The 19,876-nt window shown below is 53.7% G+C and overlaps 1 protein-coding gene across 10 annotated transcripts in view; it reads right to left on the bottom strand.

Annotated features, from left to right (window-relative positions):
• ncor1 (nuclear receptor corepressor 1) overlaps nt 1-19,876 on the bottom strand; it is a 458,529-nt gene that overhangs the window by 20,900 nt on the left and 417,753 nt on the right. For all 10 annotated transcript variants that reach the window (XM_072470035.1, XM_072470042.1, XM_072470044.1 and 7 more), the window contains one exon: nt 7,538-7,558. In XM_072470035.1, coding sequence (XP_072326136.1) covers nt 7,538-7,558 — 21 coding nt within the window. The remainder of the gene's footprint in view (nt 1-7,537; nt 7,559-19,876) is intronic.

Below are 19,876 nucleotides of genomic sequence, written 5' to 3'. Positions count from 1 at the left end.
TCCGGCTTGGGTCATTGTCTGTGCGGAGTCTGCACATCCTCCCCGTGTCTGCGCGGGTTTCCTCCGGGTGCTCCGGTTTCCTCCCACAGTCCAAAGATGTGCGGGTTAGGTGAATTGGCCAATGATAAATTGCCCTTAATGTCCAAATTGCCCTTGGTGTTGGGTGGAGGTGTTGAGTTTGGGTAGGGTGCTCTTTCCAAGAGCCGGTGCAGACTCAAAGGGCCGAATGGCCTCCTTCTGCACTGTAAATTCAATGATAATCTATGATTAATCTAGGACAAAGGTTCGGCACAACATCGTGGGCCGAAGGACCTGTTCTGTGCTGTATTTTCTATGTTCTATGTAGTGGTGCATCCCCCGATATGTGACCCACAGTCTTGCCGGTTGCAGCATTCCAAATTTTATCTTCTTTTTATGAAGCACCGCCTTGGCCCGATTAAAGCACGCCCTCCTTCTCGCCACCTCCGCACTCCAGTCTTGATAAACGCGGATCACCGCGTTCTCCCATTTACTGCTCCGAGTTTTCTTTGCCCATCTAAGGACCATTTCTCTATCCTTAAAACGGAGGAATCTCACCACTATGGCTCTGGGAATTTCTCCTGCTCGCGGCCCTCGCGCCATCACTCGGTATGCTCCCTCCACCTCCAACGGACCCGCCGGGGCCTCCGCTCCCATTAACGAGTGCAGCATCGTGCTCACATATGCCCCGACGACCGCTCCCTCCACACCTTCAGGAAGACCAAGAATCCTCAGGTTGTTCCTCCTTGCGTTGTTCTCCAGTGCCTCCAACCTTTCCACACATCGTTTCTGATGTGCCTCCTGCGTCTCCGTCTTCACCACCAGGCCCTGTATGTCGTCCTCATTCTCGGCTGCCTTTGCCTTCACGACCTGAAGCTCCCGCTCCTGGGTCTTTTGTTCCTCCTTTAGCCCTTCGATCGCCTGTAGTATTGGGGCCAACAGCTCTTTCTTCATTTCCTTTTTGAGCTCTTCCACACAGCATTTCAAGAACTCTTGTTGTTCAGGGCCCCATGTTAAACTGCCACCTTCCAACGCCATCTTGGTTTTTGCTTGCCTTCCTTGCCGCTGTTCTAAAGGATCCACTGCAATCCGGCCACTTTCTCCTCCTTTTTCCATCCGTATCCAGGGGGGATTCCCTTCTGGTTTACCACACAGTGTTTTTAGCCGTCAAAATTGCCGTTGGGGCTCCTATCAAGAGCCCAAAAGTCCGTTTCACCGGGAGCTGCCGAAACGTGCAACTCAGCTGGTCATCGCCGCACCCGGAAGTCCACCACTATTTCAACCACCGGAAATGATATCTTTTTGACGACCAAAACCACACTCCCCGGGCCCTACCATCAAAACCCGAATGGAAAACCTGCCACTCCCAGCCCTTCGGTAGCCTTGTATGCTCCTTGATCTGCAAATGGTCTCCGGCAGAAACATCACATTAGCATCAAACTCTTCATGTGCGCAAACACTCTGGACCTTTTTACTGGTCCGTTCAACCGTGTTACATTCCAAATGACCAGCCGGACAGGGGGCTTTCTACCTCCCCCACCCCGTTCCAGAGTCAGCCATTCGACCACGTGGGATAACCCAGCAACTACCTCGCGAGTGTTGACACTGGGCCCACTCAAGATGGCCACCAAATTCACCACCTGAACAGAACAAAGAAAAAGTTGTCGTCACCGTCAGAGAACTAACCGTCCCCCTTCCCACCAACACCACACCCGAACAGACAATCAAACAGCACCAAGGCAAACAAAGGCCCAACCCAAGCCCCAAACAAAACAAAAACAAATATCCAAATCTCATCATTAAAATTCTGCAAATGTAATGAGTTGCAGTTACCCCCACCACTCCGCTCCCAGAGCAGCCTCCACTCAGAATAAAAACACCCATCACACCCCCCAGCCCCCCAGCCATGTCCAACTTTAATAGTCAAAGAAAAAAAACAATACCCATCCCATAAACCAACAAGAGAAAATACAAATGCAAACTTCATGGGCGAGTCAGCTGGTTTGTGATGCAGAACAAGGCCAGCAGCGGGGGCGAGGGGCTTGTCACAGTAACTTCATACTTGTGACAATAAAAGATTATTATTCAAACTAGCCCAGAAAATACCCCAGCAAATTTCAAAAATCACCCCCCCCCCCCCCCCCCCATAGGGAGATCTCACAATAATACAATTAACAATTAGCTCGTCCTCAGTCTGTGCTTCTTCACAAACACATCCTTCACCTCCGGCACATCAATGTAGTAGTCTCTCAAGTTGTAAGTCACTGGATGGTGTGCAGGGTAAACCACGCCAAATTGAACCTTGCTGCTGCACATCGCAGCCTTGGCCTTTGTTGAGGCCGGAAGCCTCTTTGCCAGTTCCACTCCTACATCCTGGGAGAGCCTAATGGCAGGGCCCCTCCCATCCCATCCCACTAATAGTCGTGATCGTTGTTTGTCCACTGCAGGACTGGCTGCTTCTCCTGGTAGCTATGGAACGGTGCAGTGATTGGCTGCGGTGGTTCACTAGGGTGGGGCGTTTGCCTGAGCGAGCAGTGGGCCCAGTCCAGCTCGGGAGGGGGTGTCATTCCATCCTCCCCCACCAACTTCTCAACATCTGCTAGCGATGGGCAATAATACATGTTGGCCCAACCAGCAACGCCTACATCCCGTAAATGAGTTAAAAAAAGTAATCTGCAACCTGTATTCCGCAGGATTCAGGCCCTTCGGTAGCCCCACGATTCCCAGGTTCTGCCTTCTGGAGCGATTCTCCAGATGGTCCACCTTGGCCACCGAGCCATCTGCGCTTCCAGGGAGGTGACCTGGTCACACTGCCTCAAGAGGGCCACTTCCACACCCTGTATCGCCTTGCGCCTTTACCGTCTGATCTGTTTCTACCAAGGCCACAAGAATGGGGGCCCGGACCCTGTCGGGGTTCTCAGAAACAGCCTGCTGCAACTCCCCAAGTTCCACCGGCAAGGTGCCTGTGAGCGCCACAGCCTCTGCCATTTTCTCAGCACATGAGGCTCGAGAGGCCTCCGAGTCTGACAAAGATTCTTTGCTCGTCTGCTGCCTTGTCTTGTACTTTTTGGGCATTCCTTTTATGTTGGAACCCTGTCCCATCGAACCAATGAAGTTCCACCCCAAATAACTGCAGAAATCGGGCAAAAAGGGCCAGGATCAAGGTACTACGGCGGGAGCCATCCTGTGTGCAACCTGCTCTCTACGTACCACCACCGGCCGTCTCTCCACCAGCCCTAACTGTTACTTTCTGCACCTGTCCGCTAGCTTTTATTGATTTCCACATGTAAATACTAAAAGTTCTCTGCTCTTCACAGTTCTTAAGTTTATATCATTTAGAAAAAAAAACCTGGAATTAATTGTCCTTGGATTGAGGCTCCACATGGAACTCTATTTGTCACAGTTTTGTTCCTCACTATATCGATCTTTCTCTGCAATGTCCTGCTCCCAACCACATTACTTACTGTGCCTTCTTTTTTGAAAACTTAGATAACTGTGTCATTACATCCACAAATGTTCTTTAATGTCAGGCCGACATGTGACCCCAGACTCACAGCAATGTGCCCTCTGAAATGGCCCAGCAAGCAACTTAGCTCCAAGACAACGAGAGTTGGCAACAAATGCTGATCTAGCCAATGTCGCTTTTGACAGAGAGTAGTGGTGGAAGGGAGTGTCTCAAAATGGAGAAAGGTGACTAGTGGTGTTCCACAGGGATCCGTGCTGGGACCACTGTTGTTTGTGATATACATAAATGATCTGGATGAAGGTATAGACAAGTTTGCAGATGATACTAAGATTGGTGGAGTCGCAGATAGCGAGGAGGACTGTCAGAGAATACAGCAAAATATAAATAGATTGGAGAGTTGGGCAGAGAAATGGCAGATGGAGTTCAATCCAGACAAATGCGAGGTGATGCATTTTGGAAGACCTAATTCAAGAGCGGACTATACGGTCAATGGAAGAGTCCTGGGGAAAATTAATGTACAGAGCGATCTGGGAGTTCAGGTCCATTGTACCCTGAAGGTGGCAACGCAGGTCGATAGAGTGGTCAGAAAGGCATACAGCATGCTTGCCTTCATTGGACGGGATATTGAGTACAAGAGTCGGCAGGTCATGTTACAGTTGAATAGGACTTTGGTTAGGCCACATTTGGAATACTGCGTGCAGTTCTGGCCGCCACATTACCAGAAGGATGTGGATGCTTTCGAGAGGGTGCAGAGGAGGTTCACCAGGATGTTGCCTGGTATGGAGGGTGCTAGCTATGAAGAAAGGTTGAGTAGATTAGGATTGTTTTTGTTGGAAAGACGGAGGTTGAAGGGGGACCTGATTGAGGTCTACAAAATTATGAGAGGTATAGACAGGGTGGATAGCAACAAGCTTTTTCCAAGAGTGGGGGTGTCAATTACAAGGGGTCACGATTTCAAGGAGAGGGGGAAAGTTTAAGGGAGATGTGCGTGGAAAGTTTTTTAGGCAGAGGGTGTTGGGTGCCTGGAACGCTTTGCCGGCGGAGGTGGTAGAGGCGGGCACGATAGCATCATTTAAGATGCATCTAGACAGATATATGAACGGGCGGGGAACAGAGGGAAGTAGATCCTTGGATAATAGGTGACAGGTTTAAAGGATCTGGATCGGCTCAGGCTGGGAGGGCCGAAGGGCCTGTTCCTGTGCTGTAATTTTCTTTGTTCTTCTTTGTTCACATTCCATGATTAGGCCTAACATAGAGGGGAAATATACCGTAAATGGCAAAACTCTTGGGAATAGAGAAAGTCAGCGAGATCTGGGCGTGCAGGTCCACAGATCTTTGAAGGTGGCAACACAAGTGGACAAGGTAGTGAAGAAAGCGTACGGAATGCTTGCCTTCATTGGACGGGGCATAGAGTATAAAAACTGGCAAGTCATGCTGCAGTTGTATAGAACCTGCTAAGGCCGCACTTGGAATATTGCGCACAATTCTAGTTACCACACTACCAGAAGGATGTGGAGGCTTTGGAGAGGGTGTAGAAGAGGTTTACCAGGATGTTGCCTGGTCTGGAGGGTGTTAACTATGCGGAGAGGCTGAATAAACTCGGACTGTTTTCATTAGAAAGACAGAGGTTGAGGGGTGACCTGATAGAGGTCTACAAGATTGAGGGCCATGGATAGAGTGGATGGGCAGGCACTCTTTCCCAGGGTGGTGGGGTCAGTCATCAGGGGGCATAGGTTTAAGATCCGTGGGGCAAAGTTTAGGGGAGATGTGCGAGGCAGGTTTTCTACAGAGGGTGGTGAGTGTCTGGAACGCGTTGCCAGGGGAGGTTGTCGAAGCATATACATTAATGGCGTTCAAAAGGCATCTTGACAAACACATGGATAGGACGGGTATAGAGGGATACGGCACAAGGAAGTGCTGAGGGTTTTGGCAAAGGTTGGTATCATGACCGGTACAGGCTTGGAGGGCCAAAGGGCTGTTCCTGTGCTGTACTGTTCTTTGAAAGAATAAAAGAAAATTAAAATAGTCTCTCTCTACCACTTCTGCCAAAATGCAGAGCCGCATACTTCGCGATTAAATTCCACCTGCCATTTGTTGGTCCATTTCTGCTGCAGTCAACTGGGATCATCTCCGTTTTACTGCCACACCCCAACTGGGATCATCTCCGTTTTACTGCCACACCCCAACTGGGATCATCTCCGTTTTACTGCCACACCCCAACTGGGATCATCTCCGTTTTACTGCCACACCCCAACTGGGATCATCTCCGTTTTACTGCCACACCCCAACTGGGATCATCTCCGTTTTACTGCCACACCCCAACTGGGATCATCTCCGTTTTACTGCCACACCCCAACTGGGATCATCTCCGTTTTACTGCCACACCCCAACTGGGATCATCTCCGTTTTACTGCCACACCCCAACTGGGATCATCTCCGTTTTACTGCCACACCCCAACTGGGATCATCTCCGTTTTACTGCCACACCTCTTAAGTTTGGTAATTGTCAGAAAATGTTATTCTGCATTCCAACCTCCAAATTACCCAGAGGAACCCCACTGTCTACCATCCTCCAGTCTGAGAAACAGGCAGTGACCACCACTCGCTCGTTTCTGCCCGTAAACATTTTTTTCTAAGCAGACTTTGACCCTCCTACTCTGTGAGCCTCAATTCTGCGAACCCACCTTTTATTTGTCTTGTCAAAATTTTTCTTAAAATCCACAGACAACATTCATTGTCTTGCTTCAACCAACCTTTTCTGTTACTTCATCAAAAATGACATTAGTCAAATTGATCTGCCTTTTACAAATGTGGTCTTCTTAATTAAGTCAAACCTCTCCCAAGTACCTGCTAATTCTTTAGTACCTGCTAATTCTTTTCTTGATCATTATTTCTAAAACTCACACCAATGTTACTGGCCTGTAGTTACTGGGATGTCCTTGCACACTTTCTTCAATAAAAGTGTTATATTTGCCAACTTCCAATCCTCTGTCACCTCCCATGTATCGAGTGAAGATCGGAAGATTATAACAAACCCTTCCACTATCTCCATCCCTACTTCCCCAAGCAACCTGGGATGTAAGCCAATAAGACCAGGCAATGTCTTCAAAGTCACTGATAAGTTGAGCAAAATGTTGAGGGCCCAGTACAGATTCTGGAGGACACTACTTGTCTGATTCCACCACAGAATGTTTCCTTTATCCCACTCTTTGTCTGATTCCACCACAGAATGTTTCCTTTATCCCACTCTTTGAACCAATTCCCATCCCATGCCACAGAGTTGCCTCTAATTCCATGAAGAGTGAAAGGTCTGGTGTTCACATAGTTTGTGAAGAGGATTGATGGCTGGCACGGTGTGAAGGAGCTCCCGGTATAACTGACTACGAGTGGGAGAATGCAGTCTTTAGAATGTAAATGTGCAGAGTGTTATGTGACACAATCATTACCTGGACAGATACAGAAAGCAATCGCCAATATTCCCCAATGCATACAGAATGGATATTCCCAAGCGGAATTCGGGAATATGACAATCACCAGTTTCTTGCACACCTCGCCACATAATTGACATCCCAACATCTCACCAGAAAACCTGTGATGTAGTCAGATACACGTTTTGGTTAGTCTGAGGCGAGGCTGTTGCTGTTTGCAACTTGCACTCAACAACCCACAAACTGAAAGCAGAATTAATCAGCATTGCAACTGGTGTGTGGGGTGACACCCGATGGTTCCAACCGAAACAAACCAGCCTCGAGTGGGTTAGCATTGCCATCGTGTGACCCGAGTCCTTGGAAAAGGGATCAGACACAACAATCCTTCCAGTGACATAGACCCCGCCCATTAACATTTAATTCCTCTTTTGTGGGAGGCAAAGAGAAGTTGTGAACAGCCTGTGCCCGGTCCATGGATTGGTAACTCATCTTGTTCAATTACACTCCTTCTGGGCAAGTTTACAGAATGGAACATAGAGTCAATTTTCTCGCTACTGGTTCACAAAGTACAATAATGACTAGGTTCATCTGAAAATTGTGACTATTGTTCAATAAGATGACGCACCTTTTTTGTACGAAACCACACCTGCAGCAAAAGAAAGAAAGAAATTGGGTTTTAGCAGCTGAACTTTTTACAATTAATTTTTATTTTATAAAATGCACCTACAATGTTTTGATTGGATTGTATAAAATCGGTACACTTTTACAAATCAGTAAATAGCAAACTTCCCAGGCAAACAAGGTTAATTACACAGGGAAGCAGGCAGGTTGCAAATGACAAGCACACCCGCACAGACAGACACACCCACACAGGCAGATAGACACACCCACACAGACAGACAGACACACCCGCACAGACAGACAAACGCACAGACAGACAGACACAACCGCACAGCCAAACACACCTGCACAGACAGACAGACCTGCACAGCCAGACACACCTGAACAAACAGACAGGCACACCTGCTCAGACAGACACACCCACACAGATAGATAAACACACCCGCACGACAGACAAACACACCCGCACAGATACACCCGTACAGGCAGACAGACACACCCGCACAGACAGACACACCCGCACAGACAGACACACCCGCACAGACAGACACACCCGCACTGACACACACACCCGCACTGACACACACACCCGCACTGACACACACACCCGCACTGACACACACACCCGCACTGACACACACACCCGCACTGACACACACACCCGCACTGACACACACCCGCACTGACACACACCCGCACTGACACACACACCCGCACTGACACACACACCCGCACTGACACACACACCCGCACTGACACACACACCCGCACTGACACACACACCCGCACTGACACACACACCCGCACTGAGACAGACACACCCGCAGACAGACACACCCGCAGACAGACACACCCGCACAGACAGACACACCCGCACAGACAGACACACCCGCACTGACACACACACCCGCACTGACACACACACCCGCACTGACACACACACCCGCACTGACACACACACCCGCACTGACACACACACCCGCACTGACACACACACCCGCACTGACACACACACCCGCACTGACACACACACCCGCACTGACACACACACCCGCACTGACACACACACCCGCACTGACACACACACCCGCACTGACACACACACCCGCACTGACACACACACCCGCACTGACACACACACCCGCACTGACACACACACCCGCACTGACACACACACCCGCACTGACACACACACCCGCACAGACAGACACACCCGCACAGACAGACACACCCGCAGACAGACACACCCGCACAGACAGACACACCCGCACTGACACACACACCCGCACAGACAGACACACCCGCACAGACAGACACACCCGCACAGACAGACACACCCGCACTGACACACACACCCGCACAGACAGACACACCCGCACACAGACACACCCGCACAGACAGACACACCCGCACAGACAGACACACCCGCACAGACAGACACACCCGCACAGACAGACACACCCGCACAGAAAAGACACACCCGCACAGGCAAGACACACCCGCAGACAGACGCACCCGCGCAGCCAGACGCACCCGCGCAGCCAGACGCACCCGCGCAGCCAGACGCACCCGCGCAGCCAGACGCACCCGCGCAGCCAGACGCACCCGCGCAGCCAGACGCACCCGCGCAGCCAGACGCACCCGCACAGGCAAGACGCACCGCAGCCAGACGCACCCGCGCAGACAGACGCACCCGCGCAGACAGACGCACCCGCGCAGACAGACGCACCCGCGCAGACAGACGCACCCGCGCAGACAGACGCACCCGCGCAGACAGACGCACCCGCGCAGACAGACGCACCCGCGCAGACAGACGCACCCGCGCAGACAGACGCACCCGCGCAGACAGACGCACCCGCGCAGACAGACGCACCCGCGCAGACAGACGCACCCACACAGACAGACGCACCCACACAGACAGACGCACCTGCACAGACAGACGCACCTGCACAGACACACCCTTCCCTACAGTCAGTCACATGCATACCCCTACAGACAAACACACCCCAACAGACAGACAAACACACCCACACAGACAGGCACACACACACTCTTCTCTACATTCAGACACACACTCTTCCTCTTAAAGACAGATACACACATCCCTACAGGCAGATAAGACACAACTCTACAGACAGACACGCCGCTCCTACGGACAACCAGACCCTCCCACACAAACTGAAAGACAAATAGAAACATGGAAAATAGGAGAAGGAAGAGGCCATTTGGCCCTTCGAGCCTGCTCCCCCATTCGTTATGATCGTGGTTGATCATCCAACTTAGTTACCTGTTCCCACTCTCCCCCCATAACCTCAGCTCCCTTTGTCTTATATCGAATTACTATTTGTAAACATACAATGTTTTGGCCCCAACTGCTTTCTGTGGTAGCGAATTCCAAAGGCTCACCACTCTGGGTGAAGACGTTTCTCCTCATCTCAGTCCCACTCTGTACCCTTGGACTCTGACCCCGCGTTTAGGATGTAATAACTTTGCCAAGGCCAGTCTTCGAACAATAACTTCCTTTACTAAAGTAACAAAAACGGCTGCAACTACGACATACAACAGCTGTATCCCGGTCTGGGTCCAACACAGATCCGTGGGGACCTACACAGATCCAGTCTGGTGACCGACAGAGATCCCGTCTGGGGACCTACACAGATCCGGTCTGGGAACTACACAGATCTGGTCTGTGGACCTACAGAGATCCCGTCTGGGACCTACACAGATCCGGTCTGGGAACTACACAGATCTGGTCTGTGGACCTACAGAGATCCGGTCTGGGGACCTACACAGATCCAGTCTGGGAACTACAGTGATCCAGTCTGGGGACCAACACAGATCCGGCCTAGGGACCCACAGAGATCCAGTCTGGGGACCGACAGAGATCCAGTCTGGGAACTACAGAGATCCAGTCTGGGAACTAGAGAGATCCGGTCTGTGGGCCTACAGAGATCCGGTCTGGGGACCTACACAGATCCGGTCTGGGGGCCCACAGAGATCCGGTCTGGGGACCGACAAAGATCCGGTCTGGGTCCTACACAGATCCGGTCTGGGTTGGACCTGCAGATTTTAAAAAATGTATTATAAAAAAAAAATACATTCAGAGTAGTCAATTATTTTTTTTCCAATGCAGGGGTAATTTAGCGTGGCCAATCCACCTATCTTGCACATTTTGTGGGGGTGAAACACACGCAGACACGTGGAGAATGTGCAAACTCCACACGGACAGTGACCCAGGGCCTGGATCGAACCCGAGACCTTGGTGCCGTGAGGCAGCAGTGCTAACCACTTCGCAACGTGCCCCCCTGGACCTGTGGTTTTTAATTCCCGTTGTTCCTCTTCCATTGGGCGAGCCTCCGCCCACTCGAGGGGAATTATTATTCCACGAAGCCACAGGGAGATCTATTGATGATTCGCTGTTTCCTTTGTGGCCATCGGGACATCCCTCACCCCACCTCAATCCCGTTCCTTCTGGAGTGTTATTGATTTGGATTCCTCCTCAGTGTTTGCTACCGACAAGACACCTGATTCCTATACTCCCATCTCGGGACCTCCGTCCTCGTCAGTGGGGAAACAGACACAGGATTCTCTATGGGCAGTGTAGCTCTGCACTGTCAGAGGCCACTTCTGTGGTCAATTGTGAAGCTTGTGCGGGGACGGGCTCCCCATTTCTAAGATGGTCCAGGTGTTTCCTCAAGACCTTATCCTGGACCTTCACCTTGGAGGATATGGGCCCAGTTTCCTCCAATAGCACTCCGGGCACCCAACTGCAGCCACCTCCGAAGTTTCTCACAGACTAGGTCGTCTGTCTCAAATATTCTTTCGGATCTCACGGAATCATAATTTCTTTACTGGTTCCCTTATCGGGACTTCACCCTCCCAGAACATTTGTGAATAACAGGCTTCATCTTGTGTAAAGCTGCAGTTCCACCGGGCGATACCCGTCATAGTGTGAGCACTGGTCCTAGAACCAAATAAAAACGCCAATTTGATCTCGATGGATGCTGCTGGCTGCTTCTTCATGCCAATTTTGAAGATCAACATTGCCCCTTCTGCCAGTCCATTGGGTGACGGGTGACAGGTTTGAATATGTCTGATGCCATTTCATTTCACGAAGACATGGAACTGTCCACAGGTGAAGACCGTGTCATTGTGAGAAACCAGGTCTTCTCCAATGCCCAGCGTGCAAACACGCTGTTGCACTTTCTCCATTGTAGCCTGGGAGGTTGTGGAGCCCGAGCGGTGGCCCTCATTTGGAGTGTGCATCCACCAGGATCAGAAACATCAAACCGGCAAAGTCTGCGCACACTCACACTGGTGGCCTGCCTGGCCGCTCCCATGGGGGGAGGGAAGCTGAAGGAAGGAGTTTCTGATTTTCCTGGCATGAATCGCACTGCTTCACCAAGTCCGTGATGTCCGAGTAGAGACCGGCCCACCAGACGTAGCTCCTGGCGAACATTTCCATTCTAGAGACCCAAGGGTAGCCATTATGTAGCTCCAGCAGGATTGAGTGCCTCCACGACGGGGGGCCACTACCCGGGGCCCCCAAAGAATGATACCGTCCTCAACATTAAGATGATCTTTCTTGGTCAAGTAAGGTTTTATTGGGTCGGAAGGTTGACCCAGACTCTGTCATTCAGGGTCACGTGCTGTTGGATTCTTTCGTGTCCAGGTCTGGATTTACTTTGCAGACACTGGGAATGTCTCGAAGAAATTTAGGTTCATCATAACCTCTCTGAAAGCCGATACGGGAGCCGGGATAGTAGGTTGCTCAAGGCTACTCAAGACGTCAGCGTTAACAATTTGCATTCCAGGACAAAGCTCTCAGAGATATTTAAAAGCTTGAGGTAACAGTGCCACCGCTGTAACCGGGTGGAGCAGCAGGTAACAGTGCCAGCGCTGTAACCGGGTGGATCAGCAGGTGACAGTGCCACAGCTGTATCCGGGTGGATCAGCAGGTAACAGTGCCAGCGCTGTAACCGAGTGGATCAGCAGGTAACAGTGCCACCGCTGTAACCGGGTGGAGCAGCAGGTAACAGTGCCACCGTTGTAACCGGGTGGATCAGCAGGTAACAGTGCCACCGCTGTAACCAGGTGGATCAGCAGGTAACAGTGTCACCGCTGTAACCGGGTGGATCAGCAGGTAACAGTGCCACCGCTGTAACCGGGTGGATCAGCAGGTGACAGTGTCACCGCTGTAACCGGGTGGAGCAGCAGGTAACAGTGCCACCGCTGTAACCGGGTGAAGCAGCAGGTAACAGTGCCACCGCTGTAACCGGGTGGATCAGCAGGTGACAGTGCCACCGCTGTAACCGGGTGGATCAGCAGGTAACAGTGCCAGCGCTGTAACCGGGTAGAGCAGCAGGTAACAGTGCCACCGCTGTAACCAGGTGGAGCAGCAGGTGACAGTGTCACCGCTGTAACCGGGTGGAGCAGCAGGTAACAGTGCCACCGCTGTAACCGGGTGGAGCAGCAGGTAACAGTGTCACTGCTGTAACCGGGTGGAGCAGCAGGTGACAGTGCCACAGCTGTATCCGGGTGGATCAGCAGGTAACAGTGCCAGCGCTGTAACCGAGTGGATCAGCAGGTAACAGTGCCACCGCTGTAACCGGGTGGAGCAGCAGGTAACAGTGCCACCGTTGTAACCGGGTGGATCAGCAGGTAACAGTGCCACCGCTGTAACCAGGTGGATCAGCAGGTAACAGTGTCACCGCTGTAACCGGGTGGATCAGCAGGTAACAGTGCCACCGCTGTAACCGGGTGGATCAGCAGGTGACAGTGTCACCGCTGTAACCGGGTGAAGCAGCAGGTAACAGTGCCACCGCTGTAACCGGGTGGATCAGCAGGTGACAGTGCCACCGCTGTAACCGGGTGGATCAGCAGGTAACAGTGCCAGCGCTGTAACCGGGTAGAGCAGCAGGTAACAGTGCCACCGCTGTAACCAGGTGGAGCAGCAGGTGACAGTGTCACCGCTGTAACCGGGTGGAGCAGCAGGTAACAGTGCCACCGCTGTAACCGGGTGGAGCAGCAGGTAACAGTGTCACTGCTGTAACCGGGTGGAGCAGCAGGTGACAGTGCCACCGCTGTAACCGAGTGGAGCAGCAGGTGACAGTGCCACCGCTGTAACCGGGTGGATCAGCAGGTAACAGTGCCACCGCTGTAACCGGGTGGATCAGCAGGTAACAGTGCCACAGCTGTAACCGGGTGGAGCAGCAGGTAACAGTGTCACCGCTGTAACCGGGTAGAGCAGCAGGTAACAGTGCCACCGCTGTAACCGGGTGGAGCAGCAGGTAACAGAGCCACCGCTGTAACCGGGTGGAGCAGCAGGTAACAGAGCCACCGCTGAAACCGGGTGGAGCAGCAGGTAACAGTGCCACCGCTGTAACCGGGTGGATCAGCAGGTAACAGTGCCACAGCTGTAACCGGGTGGATCAGCAGGTAACAGTGTCACCGCTGTAACCGAGTGAAGCAGCAGGTAACAGTGTCACCGCTGTAACCGGGTGGATCAGCAGGTAACAGTGTCACCGCTGTAACCGAGTGAAGCAGCAGGTAACAGTGCCACAGCTGTAACCGGGTGGAGCAGCAGGTAACAGTGCCACCGCTGTAACCGGGTGGAGCAGCAGGTAACAGTGCCACAGCTGTAACCGGGTGAAGCAGCAGGTAACAGTGCCACAGCTGTAACCGGGTGGATCAGCAGGTAACAGTGTCACCGCTGTAACCGAGTGAAGCAGCAGGTAACAGTGTCACCGCTGTAACCGGGTGGAGCAGCAGGTAACAGTGCCAGCGCTGTAACCGGGTGGAGCAGCAGGTAACAGTGCCACCGCTGTAACCGGGTGGATCAGCAGGTAACAGAGCCACCGCTGTAACCGAGTGAAGCAGCAGGTAACAGTGTCACCGCTGTAACCGGGTGGAGCAGCAGGTAACAGTGTCACCGCTGTAACCGGGTGGATCAGCAGGTAACAGTGCCAGCGCTGTAACCGGGTGGAGCAGCAGGTAACAGTGCCAGCGCTGTAACCGGGTGGAGCAGCAGGTAACAGTGCCACAGCTGTAACCGGGTGGATCAGCAGGTAACAGTGCCACCGCTGTAACCGGGTGGATCAGCATGTAACAGTGTCACCGCTGTAACCGGGTGGATCAGCAGGTGACAGTGCCACCGCTGTAACCGGGTAGAGCAGCAGGTAACAGTGTCACCGCTGTAACCGGGTGGATCAGCAGGTGACAGAGCCACCGCTGTAACCGAGTGGATCAGCAGGTAACAGTGCCACCGCTGTAACCGGGTGGATCAGCAGGTAACAGTGCCACAGCTGTAACCGGGTAGAGCAGCAGGTAACAGTGCCAGCGCTGTAACCGGGTGGAGCAGCAGGTAACAGTGTCACCGCTGTAACCGGGTAGAGCAGCAGGTAACAGAGCCACCGTTGTAACCGGGTGGAGCAGCAGGTAACAGTGCCACCGCTGTAACCGGGTGGAGCAGCAGGTAACAGTGTCACCGCTGTAACCGGGTAGAGCAGCAGGTAACAGAGCCACCGCTGTAACCGAGTGAAGCAGCAGGTAACAGAGCCACCGTTGTAACCGGGTGGATCAGCAGGTAACAGAGCCACCGCTGTAACCGGGTGGATCAGCAGGTAACAGTGCCACCGCTGTAACCGGGTGGATCAGCAGGTAACAGTGCCACCGCTGTAACCGGGTGGAGCAGCAGGTAACAGTGCCACCGCTGTAACCGGGTGGAGCAGCAGGTAACAGTGTCACCGCTGTAACCGGGTGGATCAGCAGGTAACAGTGTCACCGCTGTAACCGAGTGAAGCAGCAGGTAACAGTGCCACCGCTGTAACCGGGTGGATCAGCAGGTAACAGTGTCACCGCTGTAACCGGGTGGAGCAGCAGGTAACAGTGCCACCGCTGTAACCGGGTGGATAGCAGGTAACAGTGCCACCGCTGTAACCGGGTGGATCAGCAGGTGACAGTGCCAGCGCTGTAACCGGGTGGAGCAGCAGGTAACAGTGCCACCGCTGTAACCGGGTGGATCAGCAGGTAACAGTGCCACCGCTGTAACCGGGTGGATCAGCAGGTGACAGTGCCAGCGCTGTAACCGAGTGAAGCAGCAGGTAACAGTGCCAGCGCTGTAACCGGGTGGAGCAGCAGGTAACAGTGCCAGCGCTGTAACCGGGTGGAGCAGCAGGTAACAGTGTCACCGCTGTAACCGGGTGGATCAGCAGGTAACAGTGCCACCGCTGTAACCGAGTGAAGCAGCAGGTAACAGTGTCACCGCTGTAACCGGGTGGAGCAGCAGGTAACAGTGCCACCGCTGTAACCGGGTGGATCAGCAGGTAACAGTGCCACCGCTGTAACCGGGTGGATCAGCAGGTAACAGTGCCACCGCTGTAACCGGGTGGAGCAGCAGGTAACAGTGTCACCGCTGTAACCGGGTGGATCAGCAGGTAACAGTGTCACCGCTGTAACTGGGTAGAGCAGCAGGTAACAGTGTCACCGCTGTAACCGGGTAGAGCAGCAGGTAACAGTGCCAGCGCTGTAACCGGGTGGATCAGCAGGTAACAGTGCCACAGCTGTAACCGGGTGGATCAGCAGGTAACTGTGTCACCGCTGTAACCGGGTGGAGCAGCAGGTAACAGAGCCACCGCTGTAACCGAGTGGATCAGCAGGTAACAGTGCCACAGCTGTAACCGGGTGGATCAGCAGGTGACAGTGCCAGCGCTGTAACCGAGTGGATCAGCAGGTGACAGAGCCACCGCTGTAACCGGGTGGATCAGCAGGTGACAGTGCCACCGCTGTAACCGGGTGGAGCAGCAGGTAACAGTGCCACCGCTGTAACCGGGTGGATCAGCAGGTAACAGTGCCAGCGCTGTAACCGGGTGGAGCAGCAGGTAACAGTGCCACCGCTGTAACCGAGTGGATCAGCAGGTAACAGTGTCACCGCTGTAACCGGGTGGATCAGCAGGTAACAGTGCCACCGCTGTAACCGGGTGGATCAGCAGGTAACAGTGCCAGCGCTGTAACCGGGTGGATCAGCAGGTAACAGTGCCACCGCTGTAACCGGGTGGATCAGCAGGTAACAGTGTCACCACTGTAACCGGGTGGATCAGCAGGTAACAGTGTCACCTTGTAACCGGGTGGATCAGCAGGTAACAGTGTCACCGCTGTAACCGGGTGGATCAGCAGGTAACAGTGTCACCGCTGTAACCGGGTGGATCAGCAGGTAACTGTGTCACCGCTGTAACCGGGTGGATCAGCAGGTAACAGTGCCACCGCTGTAACCGGGTGGATCAGCAGGTAACAGTGCCAGCGCTGTAACCGGGTGGAGCAGCAGGTAACAGTGCCAGCGCTGTAACCGGGTGGATCAGCAGGTAACAGTGTCACCGCTGTAACCGGGTGGATCAGCAGGTAACAGTGTCACCGCTGTAACCGAGTGAAGCAGCAGGTAACAGTGCCACCGCTGTAACCGGGTGGATCAGCAGGTAACAGTGTCACCGCTGTAACCGGGTGGAGCAGCAGGTAACAGTGTCACCGCTGTAACCGGGTGGAGCAGCAGGTAACAGTGTCACCGCTGTAACCGGGTAGATCAGCAGGTAACTGTGTCACCGCTGTAACCGGGTGGAGCAGCAGGTAACAGTGCCACCGCTGTAACCGGGTGGATCAGCAGGTAACAGTGTCACCGCTGTAACCGGGTGGAGCAGCAGGTAACAGTGTCACCGCTGTAACCGGGTGGAGCAGCAGGTAACAGTGTCACCGCTGTAACCGGGTAGATCAGCAGGTAACTGTGTCACCGCTGTAACCGGGTGGAGCAGCAGGTAACAGTGTCACCGCTGTAACCGAGTGAAGCAGCAGGTAACAGTGTCACCGCTGTAACCGGGTAGATCAGCAGGTAACTGTGTCACCGCTGTAACCGGGTGGATCAGCAGGTAACAGTGCCAGCGCTGTAACCGGGTGGATCAGCAGGTAACAGTGCCACCGCTGTAACCGGGTGGATCAGCAGGTAACAGTGTCACCACTGTAACCGGGTGGATCAGCAGGTAACAGTGTCACCTTGTAACCGGGTGGATCAGCAGGTAACAGTGTCACCGCTGTAACCGGGTGGATCAGCAGGTAACAGTGTCACCGCTGTAACCGGGTGGATCAGCAGGTAACTGTGTCACCGCTGTAACCGGGTGGATCAGCAGGTAACAGTGCCACCGCTGTAACCGGGTGGATCAGCAGGTAACAGTGCCAGCGCTGTAACCGGGTGGAGCAGCAGGTAACAGTGCCAGCGCTGTAACCGGGTGGATCAGCAGGTAACAGTGTCACCGCTGTAACCGGGTGGATCAGCAGGTAACAGTGTCACCGCTGTAACCGGGTGGAGCAGCAGGTAACAGTGTCACCGCTGTAACCGGGTGGATCAGCAGGTAACAGTGTCACCGCTGTAACCGGGTGGAGCAGCAGGTAACAGTGTCACCGCTGTAACCGGGTAGATCAGCAGGTAACTGTGTCACCGCTGTAACCGGGTGGAGCAGCAGGTAACAGTGCCACCGCTGTAACCGGGTGGATCAGCAGGTAACAGTGTCACCGCTGTAACCGGGTGGAGCAGCAGGTAACAGTGTCACCGCTGTAACCGGGTAGATCAGCAGGTAACTGTGTCACCGCTGTAACCGGGTGGAGCAGCAGGTAACAGTGTCACCGCTGTAACCGAGTGAAGCAGCAGGTAACAGTGTCACCGCTGTAACCGGGTAGATCAGCAGGTAACTGTGTCACCGCTGTAACCGGGTGGAGCAGCAGGTAACAGTGCCACTGCTGTAACCGGGTAGAGCAGCAGGTAACTGTGTCACCGCTGTAACCGGGTGGAGCAGCAGGTGACAGTGCCACCGCTGTAACCGACTTTCGCAGTTATGTGTAGCAGAGATGCATGCAGGTCAAAATCAGGACAACCTTCTCATAATGATTGATAATCCAGGAAGGATGTAATTTCCATGGTGTTTCTTGGAGTTGGTGCTGCGCTGATGGCGCCTGCTACAGAGTGACACGCACCCTGCTACAGACAGAGTGACACGCACCCTGCTACAGACAGAGCGACACGCACCCTGCTACAGACAGAGCGACACGCACCCTGCTACAGACATGGAGCGACACGCACCCTGCTACAGACAGAGCGACACGAACCCTGCTACAGACATGGAGCGACACGAACCCAGCTACAGACATGGAGCGACACGCACCCTGCTACAGTCAGAGCGACACGAACCCTGCTACAGACAGAGCGACACGAACCCTGCTACAGACATGGAGTGACACGATCCCAGCTACAGACATGGAGCGACACGCACCCTGCTACAGTCAGAGCGACACGAACCCTGCTACAGACTTGGAGTGACACGCACCCTGCTACAGACAGAGCGACACAAACCCTGCTACAGACAGAGTGACACGCACCCTGCTACAGACAGAGCGACACGCACCCTGCTACAGACTTGGATTGACACGCACCCTGCTACAGACAGAGCGACACGAACCCTGCTACAGACAGAGCGACACGCACCCTGCTACAGACAGAGCGACACGCACCCTGCTACAGACAGAGCGACACGCACCCTGCTACAGACAGAGCGACACGAACCCTGCTACAGACAGAGTGACACGCACCCTGCTACAGTCAGAGCGACACGAACCCTGCTACAGACATGGAGCGACACGCACCCTGCTACAGACATGGAGCGACACGCACCCTGCTACAGTCAGAGCGACACGCACCCTGCTACAGACATGGAGCGACACGCACCCTGCTACAGACAGAGCGACACGCACCCTACTACAGACAGAGCGACATGCACCCTGCTACAGACATGGAGCGACACGCACCCTGCTACAGACAGAGCGACATGCACCCTGCTACAGACAGAGCGACACGCACCCTGCTACAGACAGAGCGACACGCACCCTGCTACAGACAGAGCGACACGCACCCTGCTACGGACAGAGCGACACGCACCCTACTACAGACAGAGCGACATGCACCCTGCTACAGACATGGAGCGACACGCACCCTGCTACAGACAGAGCGACATGCACCCTGCTACAGACAGAGCGACACGCACCCTGCTACAGACAGAGCGACACGCACCCTGCTACAGACAGAGCGACACGCACCCTGCTACAGACAGAGCGACACGCACCCTGCTACAGACAGAGCGACACGCACCCTGCTACAGACAGAGCGACACACACTCTGCTACAGACAGAGCGACACGAACTCAGCTACAGACAGAGCGACACGCACCCTGCTACGGACAGAGCAACACGCACCCTGCTACAGACAGAGCGACACGAACCCAGCTACAGACAGAGCGACACGAACCCAGCT

Source organism: Scyliorhinus torazame, chromosome 12 (genome assembly GCF_047496885.1).
Source record: "Scyliorhinus torazame isolate Kashiwa2021f chromosome 12, sScyTor2.1, whole genome shotgun sequence".
NCBI lineage: Eukaryota > Metazoa > Chordata > Chondrichthyes > Carcharhiniformes > Scyliorhinidae > Scyliorhinus > Scyliorhinus torazame.
This window is presented reverse-complemented; position numbering and strand designations above follow the sequence as displayed.